The sequence below is a fragment of the Abramis brama genome (assembly GCF_963993115.1).
Source record: "Abramis brama genome assembly, chromosome: 12".
NCBI classification, from domain to species: domain Eukaryota; kingdom Metazoa; phylum Chordata; class Actinopteri; order Cypriniformes; family Leuciscidae; genus Abramis; species Abramis brama.
This window is the reverse complement of record NC_139974.1, coordinates 27,824,833-27,848,511: the sequence shown is the minus strand read 5'-3', so window position 1 is coordinate 27,848,511 and position 23,679 is coordinate 27,824,833. Positions and strand designations below refer to the sequence as shown.

The 23,679-nt window shown below is 39.8% G+C and overlaps 1 protein-coding gene across 1 annotated transcript in view; it reads left to right on the top strand.

Annotated features, from left to right (window-relative positions):
* Positions 1 to 23,679, top strand: part of rims3 (regulating synaptic membrane exocytosis 3) — a 69,995-nt gene that overhangs the window by 14,203 nt on the left and 32,113 nt on the right. The window contains exon 2 of the mRNA XM_084132079.1: positions 1,866 to 2,155. Coding sequence (XP_083988205.1) covers positions 1,906 to 2,155 — 250 coding nt within the window. The 5' untranslated portion in view covers positions 1,866 to 1,905. The remainder of the gene's footprint in view (positions 1 to 1,865; positions 2,156 to 23,679) is intronic.

Genomic DNA, 23,679 nt, shown 5'->3' with positions numbered 1-23,679 from the left:
AGGGACTACTGCCACAGACCCAGAAACACTTCAGCTGATATGAGGAAACACAGATCAAAGCGGCAAGTGCAGAACAGGGGGAAGGGGAGTGAGAGAAAGAGAATGGGAGCACAGAAAACAAACATGCAGGCTGTTCACAGAGAAGATTGCACATAAATTAGCCTGCACTTTTTTTTCATTCACAGATCTAATTCGCCAACTTAAGGGCGAAACCTGTGTCGCACTGCATTGTGGGAATGGCCTTTTCTCCTGGAGTAGACTGATTTTAGATGTCATCCCAGACCTTGTTCTAAATCATTTATCAGGCCAGCATCATTCTGCACATGTGCGTCAGAGCATTCCATGGCCTTATATACAGAGCCAAGCCATTTGAGAAAAATGTGTGCCAATTTTAATAATTTCTGTTGTTTAAAATGCAAATCTTCATGTTGATTTAAACGCATTTATTATATTTCAAGTTACTCACTTTAAAATGATGTAGTTACAAACACACTGTATATTTTGGTAACACTTTACAATATGGTTTCATTAGTTAACATTGGTTAACTACATTAGTTAACATCAACTAAGAATGAACAATGTGTCTACAGCATTTTAATGTTAATTTTCAACATTTGCTAGTACATATTTAAAAACAAAAATTGGATTTGTTAACATTAGATAATACACTGTGAACTAACATGAACAAACAATGAACTGCTGGATTTTTATTAACTAATGTTATCAAAGATTAATAAATACTGTAACAAATGTAGGCCATTGCTCATTGTTAGTTCATGTTAATTAATACATTAATTAATGGTAATAAATGAGACCTTATTGTGAAGTTTTACCAGTATTTTTTATTTTAATTACATTTTTGGGCACTTAGCAAAACAATAACTATTGAGGAAATAGGGAAACAAATTTATTCTGTTTTTGATTCATTGATTCATAAGAATCAATTGGTTTAGGAATTGGGCTACATAGCCACGTATGTTTTTCATTCACTGACTCATAGTCATTTATTAGACTGTTTGTTTTTGCATGCAGCTCATGAAGTGAACTCCACAGAAAGACGTTTCTTGCCATTATTTCACGGCACATTGCCTTTTTTTTTATTTCATTACATTCAATACAGACAGGAAACTCATATTCACAACTCAGGAAAAAAAAGATTTCTGTTGTAGTTGCACTGGAGATTCTACTGAAAAACTGTGCACAATACACTGATACCTAAAACCTATAATTTGGTGCATTATTAAAACATTAAATTGAAAATGAAACGGCTATGCATTTAGTGATTTAATTCAGCAAAAAGGAAAGTGCTATAGAATTAGTCATTTAGATTTTTTTTATTTAGAAAGAAATCAATCAATAATTAGGCAAGGATGCATTAAAGTAACCAACAGTGAATACACAATATTTCGATTCATCAAAGAAGCCTGTAAAAAAAAAAAGTATCATGGTTTCCACTGTTTTCATCATTGATAATAATAATAATAATTGTTTTTTGAGCAGCAAATCAGCATATTATAATCATTTCTGAAGGATCATGTGACACTGATGACTGGAGTAATGACTGCTGAAAATTCAGCTTTGCCATCACAAGAATAAATAACATTTTAAAATATATCAAATTGTAATAATATTTCACAACATTACTGTTTTTACTATATTTTTATATCAAATAAAGCAGCCTTGGTGAGCATAAGTCTTAACGACATTTAACTTTTGAACGGTACACAGCCACAGAAAATAGGCAGAGTAAATTTTGATATTAAGATTTGATGTTTGATGTCACTGATGTCAAAACAGTTTTTTTTTTAAACACAATTATTAATTGAATTGTTCTGATAACTTTTCTCCCTCTGTCTTCCTCACAGATCTCAGTCCAGCCCTGTGCCCAGAGGCTTGTGTGGGATCATGATGCTCAGCAGCTCAGTGGATGTACCCAGCCCAGGAGGGATGAGCGCGGTGGCGGCCCGAAATGTAATCCGCAGTTCCAGCATCAGTGGGGCCATGTACAACTTGGAGAAAAGCCCCAGCAGCACGGGGCCTGATGCCACAGGCCTGGTCGGAAACAAGAAGCGTCGCTCCAGTCTGGGAGCCAAGATGGTGGCCATCGTGGGTCTGTCACAGTGGAGCAAGAGCACACTGCAGCTTAACCAGCAAGGTGGGCAGCTTTGAATACTCCAACTTCCCTGATGTTCTCTGTCAGATAGTATGCTTGTTGTTTCCCTTGCCTCTGTTGGCTCTCATGTCACAGCCTGAGCAATTTGTCATTCCTGCATAGAGTGTAGTTTTGTTTCTCACCTCATTTCTTTTCTTTCTGCTTTCCTTCACCTCCGCTCAACTTTCTTATTCTTAGTTGACTTTCCAGTTTCACCAAGTTTCACAAGGTTACCAAGTCCTGTCAGTATCACAGTCCTCAACAGTTTTAAGGGTATGCAAAGCGGAATTACTGGCCCTAAACTTTCAGATTTTCTGACTTGAGGATTTTTATAATAAAATAAAATAATTTAGAGAAATTAGATTCATTGTTCTTATAAAACAATAGGCTACTTGATATTGCATTGATGTGAATAGAGAGTCTCACACAACAGTATCATTCATTGTCTTTTTATCAAGAGTAAATGTTCCAACCATTACAAAAAATGTATACTTAACAAATGTCCTTCCTATTTTCAGGAAGACATTACATTCAGGAATAAAGTATAAATAAATAAATATTAAACATATCAAAGCGACTGAACACCACAACAAGCTTCTAAATGCACAAATGGAAAACTTATTGATGGAGGGCTGCTATTTTAACCAGTGTTATGCTAGACCAGGATCGCAAAAAAAGAACTTGGTCTTCATTCCTACTTTTTATGTTTTTCACTTTTACACTTCTAGGCAGTGTGTATAGTGTGCATTTTTAAAAAGTAAGAAAAAAAAAATCCATTTCAAATTATTTTCAATAGTAATTTGAGTCACTCTAGCATCCTGAAGGGCCCATATGCCTTTCATACTCTGCACCCTTCATAACAGCGCCTTCGGTCCTCAATATATCTTTGTGCACATCTCTTCGTATTTTTTTTCTTCTCAGTTCTTTTTTCATGTTCTGGTCACCATGACTTCAAACTGTTCTTGCACAACTTATTCTTCTTTCTGTTGTATGTTACCTATTTTATGAATGATGCAAGATGTTATGTTGGTCACCTGGTTTTGCTTTCTGTCGCATTTTGTGTGTTTCAACTGACTAGCTTCATTGTGTTCCACAGTGATTTAATTATAATATAGAATGATACTTGGAAAAAAATCCATGTTTCCTGTGCTTATTTAGCGTAGGGCTGCACAATTTGGCCAAAATTTTGTGATAATATATCAACATGGCTATGTAATATAATAATCAAAACATAGACAGAGTAGATCGAGTCCATCAACACCCCAAAACTTCCCAGTCCTATATCTCTTCCAGAGTTTACATTTCATTCAGTAACATTAGGCAGTTTTGATTTATGTGCTGTTGAAACCTTACAGGCATAAGCAATGCTTCCATCTCTTGTTTCTTATTTTTCTTAGTTTTTGGATCCAGAGATTCTGTACTCTTTCAGAAGATGCAAAATAGCAGTGTTATCATATAACAGTGAAAACATGGATTGCCAAAATATTCTGTCTATGGCAAGGAAGCGCTGTGTCATAAAGGACGGAAAATTCCGTCAATGGTGAGGACAGTTAAAGTCGGCATTAAACGGAAGTTGTGATTTTCTTCTCTGTTGTGATGTATATCCGAGTGAAATGGCTTCTGTAATTAGAAAAATGTAGGGGTGGGATTTGATTTCGTCTTTCGGAATTGACTGGATGAACAGAAAGTTTGGTGTTGCTAAATATATGGATGCAGATCTGAATGCCAGTTTGAAGCAAGTTTTCGAGGATATTTAGTCCCAGCCTCCGGCGAGACATGAGTCATGAAGAGACTAGACGTCGCTTTGAAGGAGATGTTAACATTTTTGATTAAAGATTACGAGGGCATATGAATTTTAAAATAAAAATAATGATGTGCAAGGATAAATCATCTATAATAATCACTGCAACATTCTGAAAAAAGAAAAGAAAAAAGATTTGTCCATTTTGATTTCATGCCGACTTTAAAGCTTCTCTTTCTCATTTATTTAATTAAATTGCATTCACACCAATCCATATCACAGTTTCAGTTTTATTTCAATTAATGGTGCAACCCTACTAGAAACACCCCAGTAACCATCCAGAATACACTAGCAAGTGCATAGTAGATGCTTTTCAGAACAGTGGTGCACCATTCACGTTTTCTTCAGGAAGTATATGAATTTAGTCATCAATTTGTTTTAATAGGTGCTGGTATACAGGGAAGCCCTTTCATTTGCTTTGCCTTATCTGGTCTTTGTGTGTGTTTATTTGTGGCTGTATATTAAAGCTGCGTGTTAGTCAGCAGAGCATGTGAAGATCATACCCTGCTCTTAGTCAAGCACTGAACAGGCTAACCTTCCCATCACCCTGTATGACTCACAGATGACTGGATGTGTGGCTGAGTAATACAGCATAACCTTGGCTTCTCCCAGGAATAAACCTGCATCTCAATTCTGTTTGGTTTTTTTTAGAAAAAGAGTGAGTCAAGCTGTGTATTTCACCAACCTTAGAATCTGAGGTTGTTTCTGTTGTCCGCAGCCCACTGCTCTTTCTTTCTTTTTATACCCTCTTATTTTTCCTATCCTCCGGTGTAATTGTACCCCTGTGGGGTAATTACAGACTCTGTGCCCAGGAGGAATTGTCATGTAACTCTCTCTCTCTATAAGGGTCAACAGCAGCCCACAAGTGTTAACACTGTCCAAAAAGCGATAGCTGCAGTGTGGCCATGTGAGTGGTCTTGGCTAACAAAGAAGAACCTGTCAGACAAATCAAACTGCCAGTTTGTAATGACTCTTGTAATGAGCACATGGTGCTAAATATTTTTATTTTTCCATCTCTTGCAGGGTTCAGAAAAAATCAGATTTTAAGAACTGGCTCATTTTCAGTTTATGAGTTTAAGTTTGAATTGAACTGGCCATGAACCACAGGATGTTGAATGGGAATTTAAATTGCAATGAAGACACAGTCCCACAAGGGAGCGATTTCATTAGTCCAACACAAGTTTTGTGACAAAACATGCAAAATTACATGTCTGTTATGTGCTTATATGAATAATATATATTTTCACAACTGATTATACATTTTGTACCAAATTCTGGACTGTCAAAACACTTCCTTTACTTTGATATATATTAGAGCATTCTGGACAGTGATGTTGTCATCCACCATGAGCAACAATAGGTTGTTAATGTAAATTGTATAGAAATGTAAATAAATTGTAAAGTGTAAATGACATGGACAAAACTGAGATTATTTTCACTGGACCTCCGTCACTCAATAATAAAATTCCTACCAACTTCACCTGTGAGATCGCTGGCTCTCTTATCAAACCATCTAGTACTATTAAAAATCTTGGTGTAATTTTCGATTCCACTCTATCTTTCCACTCTCACATTAATTCTATCACTAAATTGGCATTCTTTCATCTACGTCGTATCGCTCAGCTCCGTCCCTTTATCAGTATCTCAGATGCTGAAACTGTCATCCATGCATTTGTCACCTCACGTCTCGATTACTGCAATGCACTTTTCATTGGCCTATCAGCTAGCTCCATTTCCAAATTACAATACATTCAAAACTCTGCTGCCAGACTACTCACCCACACCAAGCGTTCTGCACATATTTCCCCAATTCTGCATGATCTACACTGGCTTCCTGTGGCTTACCGTATCAAATTCAAAATTCTCCTTCTCACTTTTAAGTCTCTGCACGGCCTGGCTCCCCCCTATCTCTGTAACCTGCTTCTCCCCTACACCCCGACTCGCTCTTTACGATCCGCTGATTCTAGCCTTCTCGTCGTCCCTCGGCATCGCCTTGCTTCAATGGGGGGCAGATCATTCAGTGTTGTTGCGCCCAAAATGTGGAACTCTCTCCCCCGATCACTCTGTTCTGTTGACACTATCTCTGAATTCAAATCCATGCTCAAAACTCACCTATTTTCTGAATGTTATAATTCTTAATTATTATTATTATTTTTATTTATTTTTTCTCAAAGTTATATCTGTTTGTTTTCTGCTGGTTGCCGCCCCATCTACCCATTTTTCACTTACTGTACTTGCACTCTCAACTGCCTACTGTTGTTCTGTCTGCTGTCTTTGTCAACTGCCTTTATTGTTGTTTGTTTATTGTAAAGTGTCCTTGAGCTCTGGAAAGGCGCTATATAAATAAAACTTATTATTATTATTATTATTATTATTAATATAATTGCATATAATGAAATAAACAGGGTATATATAAAGTCTACAGTGAAAACATTTTCATTACAAATTATATTATCAGCAAAATACTTTGAGTAAAAAGCTAAACTGAAAAATTGACATGAATTTGAGAATGTCTCAGTATTCGGTTTGTCCCCCTATTGCATTCGAACTTTGTGAACTTAAGTGAAACTAAAGTTTGTGAAAAACATCCTATAGAAATGCATTTATGTGAACAATGAAAAAAAATAAAAAGTCACATAAAGTGGTAAGAATCGAATGGATATTATTCTTACGTGAACTGGAACAAATTCAGACCATGCAGTATTTACTGTATTTCTTTTAAAGAAATTGTTAAATTACACAGTAACATGGAATCAGAATCGAGTAAAAAAATGCACTTCAAAGTCACTGAAATGGGAAAAGCAAGTATAAATGATAACATTAGAATAACGTTTCTACAACGCATTCACCATGGTAAACTACGATGACCTGAATCAACACATAAATTAAGTGACCTTTAGAAATGTAGGGAAAATGTGTTCTTACTGATGTTCTACATGTCATTTGGGAAAGACAAACTGTTTAACCAATTATATTTTGCAAGATTAATTTAAATGTTTGGAAAAGGAAAAACTCCCAAAAATTGTTCTCCCAAAAATTCTGTCATCATTTACCTCTTGTCTTTCCAAACCCTAATGATGGAATCCATGGAACATAAAGAGATATGTCTCAGGGTTTTTTGCCCATACAATAGAAGTCAATGGACACCAAAATGGTTTGGTTACCAACATTCTTCCAAATATCTTCTTCTGTGGTCTGCAGAAGAAAATAAAGTCATGAATGTTTGGAATGATATGAGGGTGAGTAAATAATGCCATTTTGTAGTGAACTGTTCCTTTTAAGTACCTTGTGTCACTATGGACAGATAGGGTTGTTCGGAAAAGTTTTTAAGGTGCGGCTTTAGCAAAGAGTCAATTCTCATTATATTTTTCTCTGTTATTCTCTCAGTAGCTTATGTTGGTAGGTATGGTGTGCTTTATAAAGGATGACCTTTTCAGTGTGCTGCCTTCTCCCAGCAGGGCTGATGAGTCTCAAGGGCTGGGAGTGTTGAAGGTTTGGAGGGGGAGGGGGGCAGTTTGGCTCCAGGGTTCACCTGTCTGGGGCATCAGGGCCAGCACCTCAGCACCCGTCTGCCCTTATCCCCTATCCACTTCCACGCACCATAGATTCCAGCCAAGCAATTTAATGCGATACTGTGTTGTAGGTCTTATTCAGCTCTGAGTCAGTGATGCAATAAATCAGGGAGACGAAAGAGAAATTTTGTGATAAAGGAGAATCGAATGGGTGATTGATTGGGAAGACAACAATAAGATAATATTCCTACTGTGTAAGTGTTTAATTTTTTTCATTTATATTTGAGTACAGGCCAGGGTCCTGATCTGCAGATGTGGTTACCCTTGTGATATAAAAAAGTGCGCTTAATTGTATTGAATGTGCACATGCATGTAGTAAATGTCAAATCTTAAAAGTATATTTTTTAAAAATGGTACTTGCAGATAATATATATGAATGAAATTAAAAGCCACTTAAGTACACTTTAATGGCTGTTTCTTAATGCACTTTAAAAAAATGTCAATTTAAAAGCTTTATTTTAAAGTACATAATAAATAATTGTATTAATAACATTTTGTCGTGCTTTAAAGAAGTACACTTATTTTGATGCGTTGACACACACTAAAACTAATTGTAACTGCAGTTTATTATTCCATATTATAGTGAATATATTTTAAATGTACTAAACTGCAACTTCATCATTACAAACGTGCAATATTATATATATATATATATATATATATATATATATATATATATATATATATATATATATATATATATATATATATATATATATGACAAACAAGTTTCAATAGAAATTACATTAAAGTATATTTTAGTTTACCATAAATTCATGTCAATACATGTCAGTACACTTTAACCACATTTCAAAAACATTAGAAGTAATTATGAATTTAAATATACAGATTTACTTAATTCCTACTTAAGTGGGTCAAATGCACTCTAATGTTCAGCTAATTGCCTTTAATATAAATTTAATCTAATACATTTTCATTTAATCGCAATTAACATGCATTTAATAGTCTGAAAACATTATTCTGCTCACACTTAAGTATTTTTTTAAGTATATTATTTCTGTAATATTACTCGGTTACACTTTATTTAAAGGTGTCACTGTTACTGTGTAATTATGTATTTAAGTACTGAGTGATATTAATTAACAATGTACTTACTAGGGTTAGGATAGGATTAGAATTTGTTTGACGGTTAGATGGAGACTATAAAGTGTTACCTAATACTCTGTTTAGAAGTATAAGCTAAAATCACAGTGGCATGAACAAAGATTTCCCATTCCTCACATGTTTGAAAGTGTAGTTAGCTCTGTTAGCACAGCAATTAGAGATGGATCAGGATGTTCAACTAGTCATCCAACAAACAAGTCAATTGGTAAGTGTATCTAAAAACAAGTAAACTAGTTTAACTAGACAAGTAACTTGTAAGTATATCTCTTTTTTCCTAATTTTCTTTCAGTTTTAGGTTTTAGCATGCTGATAGTATACCGTGCTTTAGCATGCTTGCTAACAGTTAAACAATAGGTGAACTGCTTATATCCCAGATTTATGCCAGATTCAGTTATTCTACAGCTTATTCTGCTAACCAAGTAAGCCAACCTTGAAGAATGTGATCAAGGCTGAATACCTCTTAATAAGCTTTATATTAATCCTCGGCATAGGCGAGTTGATTTGAAATGAAAGCGAGCAGCTTACGTCATTTCCATCTGACATGTATTTGCAAACGGTTCATTTAGACCATATGGGTGAGTTACTGCCATGGTACAACATGGCACCTTCACATTCCAGCAGGACTGAATGGCTCTGGCAGGCAGGCATCACTGGCAGCCATTCCATCTCCATGGAGACAGTGAGGCGGCTTCACGCCACTCACCCGGCACTCTGTTTTTATTAAAGCACATCTGACAACACTTGTTTCAAAATGAGCTGTCAATCTATTTGCTGTGGGGCCTTTGAACTGAGGGTCATGCTAATGAATAGAGTGGACCTATATTTAGATATCACTGAGAGAAAGAAAAGATCTCACAGATCTCTGCCTTCAGAGTTCACTCTGTCCTAGATAGTTAAGGGATTTTAAATACATGGTTTTCTCCGCAGGACAGTCTGCATGTGTACATGGACCAACAATTAAGAAAATATCACAGATGGAACTAAGAACGGGTTGTTGTGTACTTCAAATCATAAACATTTATTTAAAAAAAAAACTGTACTTGCAGATAATATTCATGCCATAAAAGGTCACTTGAGGGATCTTAGAGTACACTTCCATGATTGTGTTTCTTGATTGTGTGCACCTATTATGCAAAATTCACTTTTACATGGTGTTTGAACATACATGTGTGTTGGCAGTGTGTGTACACAACCACCCTATAATGATAAAAAAGTGTGTTTTAAAAAAAAAAAATCACCATAAATCATAAGCACTGTCTCAGAACAACCCGTTCTCAGATTCGGGGCAATGTGACGTACTTTTGCACAAGCCCCTCCTATGACTGTTGACTGACACTGCAGTTTTAGCGAAGACCCGCCCTGAGTGAGCTAAACACAGTCCGCCATTGTTTCCACGCCGGAGCAGCTGGAGACAATAGTGATGGAAAGTCTGGTTCTTTTCCGCAAACCGGTTCTTTCGGACAGTTCGTTTCAATGAACCGGTTCAAAAAAATGGTTTACCAGTTCACTTTTATGTCCTCACATAATGACATCAATTCGATCATCCCGGCGGATAAAAATACATTCAAATAAAGGCATTTGTAATCATAACTTAAGTTAAATAATAGTAATCATCGTCATAATCATCTTGGATAAGTTTCTTACATTTACGTTTTGCAAATGAACCCTGTAGAGTCGATGTGCAAACGCGGATGTTTTACATGTCTTAAGGATATAAGTGAATAAACTGGTCTCCATCAATTTTTTTTTTATTTGTTATTAAATAAACTTACATTTCTGCCCCTCATTTAAGTACATTTTTCCATTTTGTATTCCTATTTTGTCATCTTACAATCACTTAAATTTTAATCATTAATCAATATATTTTTTTCATGCTGTAAATTATAATATTGTGATGCCTAAATTCACTTGTTGCATTTAAAAATGTATTTTAGTTTTTTATTGTTTAATTTTTGTCATTGATTTAGACAAAATAGTGTAAAATTTTAATATTGGCCATTTATCAGTTATCTGCCATAACATGAAAATAATGATCAATATTGTATTGGCCAGAATTTTAATCTCAGTCCATCCCTACCCTAATTATTACATTTGGTCCTGTAAAAATTTCATAATTTTCAATTTCTGAATGTTTCTGAGTTCTGAATGTTGTAATTCAGAGATTCACCCGGCTCTCATTTAATTCCAAGTAAATGTTTGCACAGTAGAAATGTATGCAGACTTTGCACCTCACACGCCCTACTTATGCATATACTTGTGTTGCCCTGCGCCATTAATATCTCAGTCTTGTTTTATTCATAATTGAAGTAATGCATTGTGCTCCATTACTGCAGCAGTGGAAGCTAGATAATAGCTCGTAGGTTTTTAGGTCAGTGGACATGTCGTTTTTTTTAGTTTTATATTATCAAGCTGCAATTAGCAAATAACATGTTTTGTTTCATTTATGTGGCTTAAGGTGTTTACGCAATAAAACTCCCACTTGGTTCTGCTCGGTTTCATGGCCTTCGGTCAAGATGTGTCATTAAAATCAATTTGGACTGCTGTTACACACTCCAGATGACACACTGATCGATATATTGATCAAGAGGGTGAAAGCAGGTGTTGTTTTCCGTGTGGTGTCTTACATTTCTCTCCTGATAGACATCTCTTTCACAATGAGCCCAGCAGGACAACTTCACAGGGGTGAACAGCCTCCATTCCTGCCAGCAGAGTGACATTAAGAAAATGGCATTAAACAGCTCTTGGACTCTCATTCATTGGATTTGTAATTGTGCTTGGCCTGCATCCATTAGGAGCATGAATTGAATGTTTAATGCTCTCATAGCTCCTTTCCTCCTTTTGAAAATGGCTGATCAAGAACATCAGATTAACAGAAGTATGGGATGCATAACAATGACACAGTATATCATGCAAGACAAAGAATACTGTCATCATTTACTCACCATCATGTTGTTCCAAATATTACTTTTTTTTTAACAAAAAAAACAAAGATGGAAATAAAAGAGCTGGATGTATTGGCAAGCAGTTTTAATTAAAACAAAACTCAGAAAATACACAGGATACCAGGGAACAAAGACACGGTGAACAAATCAAAACACTTATCAATGGTGAGATCTGACAAAGAACAACTGAAAATGAGGGCTATATAGAGAGAGAGATTAAACAAGATAATTAACTAGACACAGGTATAACACATGAGGGAAATCAAAAACCATCTCAACTAATAAACTAAGACAAAGGAAACACTGGAAACTGAACTTAAAACTGTGCAAATCAAACAAGAATAACTCAAACAAAACTCAAACCCAGAACAGACGTGACAAACAGGCACAGTGGTTCATTTTTTTAATTAACTATTCCTTTCATTTCTGTGCACTTTGTTATTTCCACTTGAGTAACAGGTGCATTGGTGTTGGGTAACATTTCCTCTTTGGAGCTCGCCTTTATCCACTGCTATTCTTAGCATGTATAAGATGGTGCAAGTGTGCATAGTGAGTTGGAAAGAGCGTCTCCGACCCTGTGAGCTCTGAGTCATCCTTCCACAGCTCTAACCCTGCTCTCCTGGCATGCCCTGCACTCCCAAAAACAACTCAGACACAGACTCAGTGGAGAGTGCCTTCGGCCCTGCTATTAATGTGCATTAACTAAAAAGTCATGCACTTAGAAAATACAAACAAACACAGCAGACCACAGGCAGGAGAATCATCTTCTTCAAAAGAGGGTTCTTGTACTTTTTATCAGAAAGGCAAGATGCATACATCTAGGTTGTTTATACGTGTGTAAACAGCACTCTCAAATCCCTGGCTTATGCAGGTGTATGTGTGTGTTTGGTTACCAATCAAGTTATTTTTTTATATATATATACAGTGAGGAAAATAAGTATTTGAACACCCTGCTATTTTGCAAGTTCTCCCACTTGGAAATCATGGAGGGGTCTGAAATTGTCATCGTAGGTGCATGTCCACTGTGAGAGACATAATCTAAAAAATAAAATCCAGAAATCACAATATATGATTTTTTAACTATTTATTTGTATGATACAGCTGCAAATGCTTCGACCTTAGAAGCTTCTGACACCAGGGAGGAGGTGGCAGGCGAGTTGCAACATGCGAGGGGAGCGAGGCTCGACAGTCGCAATGTTGTTAGAACAGTACAAGCTCGCTGAGCAGCGGTATCTCGAAGCGAGGGACTGAACGCAACTCGAGGCAATGAATGCCCATGCAGTCAGAAGCGCCCAGAGTTCTGTTACTGCATGCCTTCATACGTGGCCCCTCAGCAATGCCTTGGCTATGGGCTGAGGGATTGGCGACAGGCCAGTGAAGTGTGTCACTGTGCCACGGCCACCTTAGGGACTCGGTCATTGAGCTAGTGCTGAAGCGGTCTCATACGGAGGAAGCCGTGCGGCTGCATCTGCCATATGCCCCAGGAGCCTCTGACAGTTTCAGTAGGACCCTTTCTCACTTCTACACAGCACTAAGCTGGCACATCTCTTTTGAGAGATGTGCTAGACCAAGACCACCTCCAAACTAGAAAAGAGAAACTCGGAACTGGGGCGAGCTCTTTCCCAATTGACCTGAAGACCCAACTGGCTATTGAGCACTCGAAGGGTAGGACCATGTACTGATACTTCGTGCCTTCAAATGCAAGAACACAGTAAGCCTGTGGAGCGGAAGGATAGAGATCTGAAGTACACGTCTTTCAGGTCAAACGCTGCAGACCAAGCTTGGAATGGGCATAGAAAATGCAGGTCTGTGTTTACAGGTGAACGGAAGCTTTTGAAAAAGGGCAGTTTTAGCTGACACAGAACCAAGAAGGTCATAACCCACCACATAGTAAGGGTACAATGAAGTACAGGCTGTGAAGCCAGACTCCATACCGGCTGGAGGGAAAGGCTAGCAGTAGGTCCTTCGCCAGTAGGACTGCGGGGCACACACACAGGAGAGGAGCTCTGTTTAACACCTAGGTATGACGAATCTCACTAAAAATTCTCTTTTAGGGGCATTTCTGCTCAATACCTAGGTATGATGAACATCACTGAGCCTGGTGGAAGCCAAGCGAAGTGAATCGCAAGCCGGGTCTGAAGGTACCGTGGGGCCCGGCTGGGCATCGGTTGTAAGCGTCTTAGACTTCAACAAAACCGGACCAGGGGCCAGGAACCACAGACGTACCCGAGGTGGGGCAGCGAAGTGGAGGACAGGGATCTGGCTCGAGAGGCCCGAAGGCGGCCGGAAGCGGGATCTGAGTGTGCGGTGCAGCACTTACCTGACTCCACTGGGTGTCAGGAGAAGCGTGAGGAGGCGGATGACCGGGTCCTCAAACGCACCCAGCTGCCAGCTGGCGAAGAGGAGGGGGCTGAGGGGTGTAAGGCTTTACAGGGTCACACACCATCAGACTAGTCCTCTTAGAGCCCAGGAATAGAGAATTGCTTTTTCTTTGAAAATGTGGGTACCGGAACAGAGTGCGGAACAGACACACACATAAAACAAAAAAAGCTTCACCCGGCCCTCCACCGGACGAACCGATGACCATCTCCCAGAGCAATCCTCCATCCCTGGGTGGTCCGCTCAGGTCAGCGTTTCCGCTGTCGCTTGCCACCTGGCTTGGTAGCACCTGAAGCGGACGGGGCGCCCCTTCTGCGGCCGGCTCCACGCTGAGACCTGGGTGGAGGCTGCTGCGGTGGTCCAGCGGGAGTGGCTGCAGGTGGACGCCGTCGGCGACGAGCAGGCGGAGGATCTACCACCGACGAGCAGGTGGAGGCAGCAGTGGGCCGTCGGGGTAGGATGTGCCGGATGGCCTCCGTCTGCTTCTGGGCAGCAGAGAACTGCTGGGCGAAGCTCTCTACCGCGTCGCCGAATAGCCTAACCTGGGTAATGTGAGCGTCCAGGAACCGAACCTTGTCTGCCTCTCTCATGTCCGCCAGGTTGAGCCAGAGATGGCGTTCCTGGACCACCAGGGTGGACATCGCCAGACCGATCGCGCTAGCTGCAACCTTCGTACCCCGGAGGGCAAGATCGGTAGCAGTGCGGAGCTCACCCATGAGCTCACGGTCTGGACTACCCTTGTGCATGTTCATTAGCGCCTGGGCCTGATGGACCTGCAGGAGCGCCATGGCATGCAGAGAAGAAGCAGCTTGCCCACAGGCTCTGTAAGCCTTGCCCGTCAGAGCGGACGAGAACTTACAGGCCTTAGAGGGGAGACGAGGATTCCCCTTCCAAGAGGCAGCGGTCGCCGGACACAGCTGCATCGCGACTGACCGCTCCACCGGAGGGATCACCTCATATCCTTTAGCCGCTCCTCCATCAAGGGTAGTGAGGGGGGAGGAGCTACTCAGGCGGTTTCTGGCAGAGAAAGGTGTCATCCATGCCTTCGTCAACTCCTCATGCACTTCAGGAAAGAATGGTACTGGAGCGGCAGGCTGAGAACCAGCCCGGCCCGCTCTGAGAAACCAATCATCCAACCGAGACGGCTCGGGACACGGTGGTTCATTCCACTCAAGCCCTACCGCCTCGGCGGACTTTTTCAGCATAGCTGACATCTCTGGATCCGGCTCGGGCAACGCTGGTCTCCCAGAGGGAGGCAGCACAGCCAGGTTGTCATCTCCAGAGGCCAGCTCCCCTTCCAATGGTGCGACAGACATCCTGTCCTCTGGAGGGGCACCGAAAGAGACGGCTGGTCGGTCCACTACAGAGGGACCAACGCGCTCTTCGGAGGCCTCCACCGGCTGTGGCGGGAGAGAGGTGGGAGGGATCCACGGGGCTTTGCCAGGCGGATTACCCCTCACCGTAATCCTCAGGTCACCCAATCCAGACGGCACTCAAGGTTTCCTCTGGGAAGGTAACCCAGAAGCAACACTAGAGCGGGGCCTGGGGATGGGGACTGCACCTTCGCGAACGAAGGCGAGTCTCGACCTCAACGCCGAGATGGTCATATCCCCGCAATGGGAACATGAGTCATCCACCAAAGCTGCCTCAGCGTGCTGTAAGCCCAGACACATGATACAGCTTTCGTGACCGTCAGAAGGGGACAGAGCCTTACCGCACCCAGAAACACACGGATGGAATGGCATCTTGAAAAAGACGCACTCACACCCGTGTTGCTCTTTTAGAAATGGGACCCGTCAGCAGTGCTGGAGCACACAGGGAATGACCGCGGCAACACTATCTCAGCGAACTGAGACAGTAAAGCACTCACTTTCTTGCCCTCAACCAACCATCAACACACAAACAAACAATTACTTTGTTGCTGTTAAAACAGCAGTTGAGAGCTCAAAGTTGAGTGTATTATTTTAGCCCAATGGTAAACTAGACTGCTAGACTATTGTAAGTCTGGAGCAATACCCATTATAGTTATAACTCAGTGCTGTCCTAAATAGGATAATTACATACATTGATCAGTGTAATACAGTTTAAGAGCTGTAAAAAAAAAAGGCAATGTGTTAAACTGATTACGCAATGCATCTGCAACTTTAAAAAGTGTAAAAAATAATTTTTGCCGTGTTCAATCAACGGATCATTGCTTATTGTTGTAGAGAGTCATTAAGCGTTGTTCCACATTCATTTGACACAGGGCTCAACACATTGTTAGAAGTGTTTGCAGTCTGAAGAGCTGAAATTCAGTCCGATTATGTGTGTCGTGTGTTAGCTTTCAGTGGCATATTTTTAGTTGTCATCTTGATGAGTTGCACTCTCCTTGTAAGGCCCCTGTGATGAGAGCGCTGTTTTCACTGGCATCTCTTTTTGTCTGCAGTCTCAGAATCGCTGTGATGATTTTGGAAGCTGTTCTGGAGCGATTATTCATCTCCTCTCCATCCTCTTTTAACCCTCCATCTTTTACTGTTCCCAATATATGTTGACACAAGGGTTGTCATAATGATGCATTTCCAGAAGTTGATACCAATGGAATTTCACATTTCTTGATATACCAGCTTCAACACCACAGTAAAAACTCTGATGAACACACTTCTTTATTTAAAAGATTAAACATATATTAACAGATTAAATTAGAACAATGTCATGTAGCCTTCAAGTATTTTTCAAGTATTTAGTATGCAAGTGAAGTAGGACTGGGCAATATTGCATTTTATTTTAAGGTGTCCTTGTTACAGTGTAATTATACTTTTAAGTACTGAGTAATATTAACTGACTACATAATGCTTACTATAGGATCGGGATTAGGATTAGGGTTTAGTTTAGGGTTAGTTGCATGTTATATTACTATAACATCACAAGTAACACATCACAAGTGCACATTAAGTACACAGTATGGAACAGGGTTCAAGAAGTGTTTTCCAGTAGCATTTTGAGTCAGTACACAGTGCTACCAATACTGTTGGAAGACTGATATTACAGTACATTTTTTAGTTTAGTATCGACTACTGAAGTACTGGCACTTCTGAAATCCCTAGATGATACATTTATGAGTTCCCGACACACTTAATATCTGTGTCCGGCTCTAGCTTTTTAATCTTCTCAAGGGTGATGTGGACTTTAGTGTTCTGTGCTCTTGCTTCCTGTCGCTGCCTCTTTCACTTCCTCTCTCATCTATCATTGATTTCTCTTTCTTTTTTTGCTGTGTACTTGGCCCTCCTTTTCCCAAACCATAGATAGGTCTTTCTTCTTGTCCTCTCATGTTGTAATGTTTAATCTCCCTTCTGGCATTCTTTACTCCTCTACTTTTACTCATCTATTCCTGGAAAGGCGTGTACCATGGGCAGCAAGGCTTTCAGTGAGTAGATTAGCCACAGGAAGTGCATTTAAAGGTGTCACTCAAATTAATATTGACAAACAGTAAGGAGATGCATTGCACATTAATGCTGAACACACACATACACACTTTGATATAAAGAACCTTTTGTTCACAAGCATACAGTACAAGCTCTGGAAAACATATTGATTATGCATATACAACTCTATTGGGTCTTTCTTTGATGATACCTAGTCAGATTTCATTAGATGTTACCTAATGATCCGATGTTTTCCAAAATAGGGTTGGGTAGGAATTGGATTGAAAATGCCTTTTAAATTCCCATTTGAATTGAGGTAGCAAACAGGATAAAGAACGTCTAGGTTACCTATTGTAACTCAGGGAACGGAGACGTGAAGTCAGTGACTGACGAATTAGGATCATCCCCGAGAGCCTTATCACCTTCGAGTGTTAACAGAAACAGCCAATGGACATTGTCACCATTCTTAAGTTGTATTACATTTTATTGTGTCTGATTGTATTCTGCTGTATGCTGCCCCGTCTACATAATTCTCCTTTACTGTATTTTTACTCTCATCTACCTACTGTTGTTTTGTTTGTTTTCAATGTCCATTGCCATTATTGTCGCTTGTTCATTGTAAAGCGTCCTTGAGCCCTGGAAAGACGCTATATAAATAAAACGTATTATTATTATTATTATTATTATTGGCGAGTGAGATTTGCATCACAAACCATGCCCCGTGCTGCGGGTATATAGGAGCGTGCAGAGAGACACTCACTAAGTTTTCGCTGAGGAGCCCAGCAGTGCCCGGTCGCCCAGGGATTGTGGCGACTGGACGTAACGTCTCCGTTCCCTGGGTTATAATAGGTAACCTAGACATTCCCATTCAGTCATTCACTATGCGTTATGTCAGTGACTGGCGAATTGGCACCTTCCAAGAAATTGCCACAATCGCTGCACCTTCCAGTGCCCTGTGCAAGCCGCCTGATCCCCCCACACCCCTGGGGTGGAAGAAGGACAGGGCTTTACAAAGAACAAGTCAATCACTGCTGTTCCTACTTACCCAAACAGTGAGAATAATACTTGATAATACTGGGAAAACGTGCCTATTCCAACCGGAAAGGGACGCTATGGAGACGCTGCCCGCAGTAGGGAGGATCCAACCTAGCCAGGGTGGAGACAACACTAACACGCTCTGCCAAGGTAAAGACACGGGCGAAGGAGGAAGCAGTGCCTTCACTGTCTCCCAAAGACCAGGTCTCCACATCTCTAGGTCGCCCATCTCAGGAACGCCGCTTCCCCTGAGGCATGGAGGGTCTGGCAGGGCCTGAGGTGGGTGGCGCCACCTTCCTGTGGCCTGCTCCACGAGACGAGCAGGTGGAGGGCCTGCAGCGGCCTGCCTTGGCAGGATGTGGGCTATTGCCTCCGCCTGCTTCTGTACCACCGAGAACTGCTGGGCAAAGCTGAAGAGGCCAGCCTGGGAGATGGGGGAGTCAAGAAAGCAAACTTTGTCTGCTTCCCTCATCTCAGCCAGGTCAAGCCATAGATGTTGCTCCTGTCGTTCTTTGAACTTTCTATTTATCAAATGATCCTGAAAGAATGCATCACAGTTTCTAAAAAATATGTATAACACAGGACAACTGTTTTCAACTGTGATAATAATACAAAATGTTTCTTGAGAAACAAATGAGCATATTAGATTGATTTCAGAAGGATCATGTGACACTGAAGACTGGAGTAATGGCTGCTGAAAATTCTACTTTGACATTACAGGAAAAAAACATACATTTTAAAATATATTCAAATAGAAACACATATTTTAATTTGAAATAATATTTCACAATATTACTGTTGTATTGTAATTTTGATCAAGTAAATGCCTTGGTGAGCATAAGAGACTTCTTTTAAAAGCAAATAAAAAACCCATCCCAAATTTTTGAAAGGTAGCATTGTGATTAAATGTAGACGTCTAGTAAGTGTTAGTGTTAAGAATAATAAAAAAAACATTGCAGGCCCAATAGAAAATGTGGCTGGTTGAGTCTGCTCTCTAACACAGTGAAGCAGAGATCTGGGAATTGACTCAAGAACAATGCCACAACCGTACACAAAAGCGCTTGCAGGTGCTAAATATAGCGACACAAGTGACAACGAGCAAGAGATCCGCCAAACAGAATGAATCACTGCAAACCAGCAGTCTGTCTGGCGGGCAGGAATGGCTCCATACGACTGTGATCACATTAGCAGATCTGCTCATGACAACTGAGGGCGCTGACTAATATAACATGATAAGCATCATTTCTTTCTTTAATGATGAGAAATTGAAACTATGGCTGGAAAATAGTGCAATGCTGAGAGCCAGAAAAAAGCTAGGAGAATTAGAGGGTTGTATAAACTTTCTAAAAAAAGAAATCTGATAAACGATATACGACCAATCCCAGCATGCCACCAGTGTTGCCTGTTGACTGCGTATTATATTTGCTGTTCTTTATTGAATCCCAGTTTTCTATTTTTCGTGACTCTCTTTGTGTGCTCAATAATAACAGTGCTTACCTGTTTTGCTTGGTCATCTCAGAGGTACAGCAGTGGTGCGTGCAACTGGACTGCCTGACCATATGTGAGGCAAGAGAGAGGACTCTAATGGGGGAAAATAACAGGCTTTTCAATCATATTATGCTGCTGTTGTGGCTAAACTACCCCCTTTCCTTCACTTCAGTGGTTGTAGGGGGCATGTAAACACGGCAGGTGCTGGTGTGAATGTTACTCAATCATGTGAATGAATGGGCTCTTTTACTTTACAAGTCACAGACAACATACACAATTACTCTTCTCAACATCTGACAACTGTCCCTGGTAAAAAAGAGGCAACTGGTAAAAAAGAGGCAACTAAGTTCCAGGAATGCACTAATATTTTGTTGGTAGTACCAGTTTGCAACAATTATTAGTTAACACTTAGTTGTTAACACTTCAGAAAAAATAATAATTTGTCGTTACACTACATCCTTATCCATCGCTTTCTGCCAGGACTTTTACGTTTACGTGCTTTCATGGTGCAAAGGACCCTAGGTTGATTTTACTCCGAACCATCCCTTTAAATTCACTTATCTTGGTGTGTTGACTAACAGACAAAAGACCGTCAAGTACTTGTGTACTTATTCAAATAACTGAGTAATATTAAATAACATGTACTTACTATAGAGTTACGTTAGGTTTGATTTAGGGTTAGTTACATGTAATTATGCATAATTTACTGTGATTACTATAGTAAGCACATGTAGTTACATGTAATTATGTCACTTTAAAATAAAGAGTTACCCAATTAATTTTGAAATGAATCCCTGTGAAAATGCTTAACGTGCAATTTAGCACGCACCATTCATATTCTGGTGCATTTGCTTGCCTGTTATGCATCATTTTCTTAGTAGGCTTACTTGGTACATACCTAGCAAAAAAATAACTGATGTGGATATACTGTAATATTATTGTCACGTTACATGTAGGACAAAGCTCATGGAGAAGAGGATTTTAAAAATATACTTTGTACCATTGTACCAAGTACCAAGTTGCCATTATCTTGTTGTCCTCCTGTGCCCCTTTGCTCTGTCGCAATTCAAGGGTAACACCGGACAGCTTGTGCACTAAAGCACTAAAGAAAACTGCTTGACCAGATTCAAATTTACTGTAGCATCTGTGACTACTCAAGGCATCACACATGTGTAGAAACTGTTTTGCCAAAGTTCCTTCAATACTGATGGTCTCTGTGTTTTATTTCCCATCAATTTATCTAGTACATCATTCTCTCATAACACCTTCATCCTATTTTCTCTTTCCCCTACAAGGCAACCGTGCAAAATAATTGATGGATTGGATTTAGGACATGAAGACAGTTTGTTGTGAATGCACCTTCCTTGTTTATCATAAATTCATGCACATACTTGTTCGCCAGCTGTAGTTTATGTTTACTGGCTGGTCACGCTCCACTGGTCATGCTACTGGTGTAATGCGCCACTTTGTCTCAAATGAAAACATATTGCTGACTCGAGATATTACTCACTGACATTAATGAATCATTTAGGCAGTCATGTAATTGCTAACGAGTATCAATACAATTTTTCAGTATAAATGTTTCAGATCTTTCAGATCTTTCATTCTAATGGACAAAAGGATCCCACGCAATTTACATATGAACGCGACCAGAGATGATGGAAAAACACAGGTTGGTTTTTCATCTTCAAACCAAACTTGAGTCTTCAGTCGACAAAGTGTAAATCCCGTCTGGCTAGCATGCTTCCCATAATGTTTACGCCAGAGTCCTGCAACAGGTCGGGTACCCGCGGGTACCCGCGGGTACCCGCATAAAAGTGGCTAAAACGGGTGGATTGTGACATTCCTAAAATTCACGGGCGGGGATGCGGGCGGATAATGAACTCCTTGCGGGCGGGTAACGGATGAAAAATATGTGCAATATTTGTATGTCTAAATTACCATTACACATACGCAAATATGTGTTTTAGTCAGGCCGTCCTTAAAAATATTCTTGTTTGCAGTAACCCGACCGACCCTGTCAATTTAGGACCAACCCAATTATTTTTTTTACCCTTTTTAGTCCGACCGACTTGCCGGTAGTGAACTTGTGTTAAGACCTACCGATTTTTTTTTTACTCTTCAAACAACTAATACAAATGCAATAAAATGATATTAATTATATTTTAGTAAGTATTGTGTATATAAATTGCCCATATATAGGCCTACATACAAACATATATACATATGTCTTTCTTTTAAATAAAAACCGGTGGCGTCATCTATGATTATAAGGGCTGTAGGCTATATGCGAAATGAAACCGAAATCGCGACACTCAGGGCCACGAACCTACAATTAAAACTTTCACAGAGATCTCAAACAAACATTAAAAACACCAAATATTAAGAATTGGCATATCAAGCAAAATAATATTGATAAATGATCGAAAATCGTAGCCTATCTCCCCCTCCACAATGCTCACCGGCAATGCTCCGACATTAAATTTCTCTGTACTGTATGTGTTGTAGCCCTGTCATTAAAAACGATTTAGTTTCATATTCATGTTTAAATAAAATAATATATTTTTTTAAATTTCATGTTGATTATATGAAAAGTGAAAAGCATGAATAAGATAAGATGATCCCGAATATCGGGAGACAAATGCAGTGGGCAGACATGATTTTGAACATTTCATTAAGTTTATGTAGAAAACCTTTCTTTAAAGTGAATTTCGTTTCGTATTAATTGTATCTTAATTTTAATCAATGTTTCATCAACCAATTTATTGGATTCAATAAATAGGAGGTAAATAGGCTATAGCAGGCAATAATCACGACACGGTGGCGCGGGCGCGTGAACTTGAGGCTCGTCTCTTAAATAAACCGAAACTCAGCGTATAAGCTACTTGCCTCACAGACCTGAGAAATAGAAATCATGAAATGTCTACTTTTAAACAAAACAATAAAAAAAAATAAAAGAAAAAGAAAGCAGACTGCTCTCTGCTTATGCAATCCGTAATGTGATTTTCTCTCTGGCGCGCTCACTACTGCGAAGATCGCGAGTCAGTCAGCATCGTCAACTTCAACTTTGACACAGAAAACACTTGTTTATTAATAAACAATTGAAATGTATCCTTGATATATTTGACATATTAATAATCATTACTTTTCCCAGTTCTTTGTGACAGCTTTTAGGTGCGTTATTGGCAGCGCACCCTATGAACGCGTCCCCACCGCTCAATAGATTTTAGCTTGTGTGTGATTTATCGCGGGCACGGGTCGGGTAACGGGCCGAATATTAACGGGTCTGGGCGGGTGCGGATTTAATTTTGATATTATCACGGGTGACGGGTCGGATCTGGTGCTGAACTTTGCGGGTACGGGCGGGGGCGGGTCTCCAAAAATGGACCCGTGCAGGACTCTGGTTTACGCATTAAGTCAGTAGTCTGAGAATAGGTGGTCATTTGTGGATCTCCGAACGCATTCAAACACTACGAAAGCAATCCGGTCTAATGCATTTTCGACTACCTCTGGAAGTGATCAAAAGTGGACAACCTCAAAATGTTTTAGACCTCGTTTACACCTTTAGCGTCGTCCACTTGTGATCCGATCGACCAAAACGCATCTTAATGTATAAACAGGACCTAAGACAGATGTTTTGTTGGGTGAGCCCTTGTGAAAAAAAAGTGCAATTAATTGTTTTGAAAGTGCTCTTGAAGCATACTTCAAATCTTAAAAGTATATTTTTTAAGAAACTGTTATTATACTGGCAGATAATATTAACTTAAGTGTACTTTAAGCAACT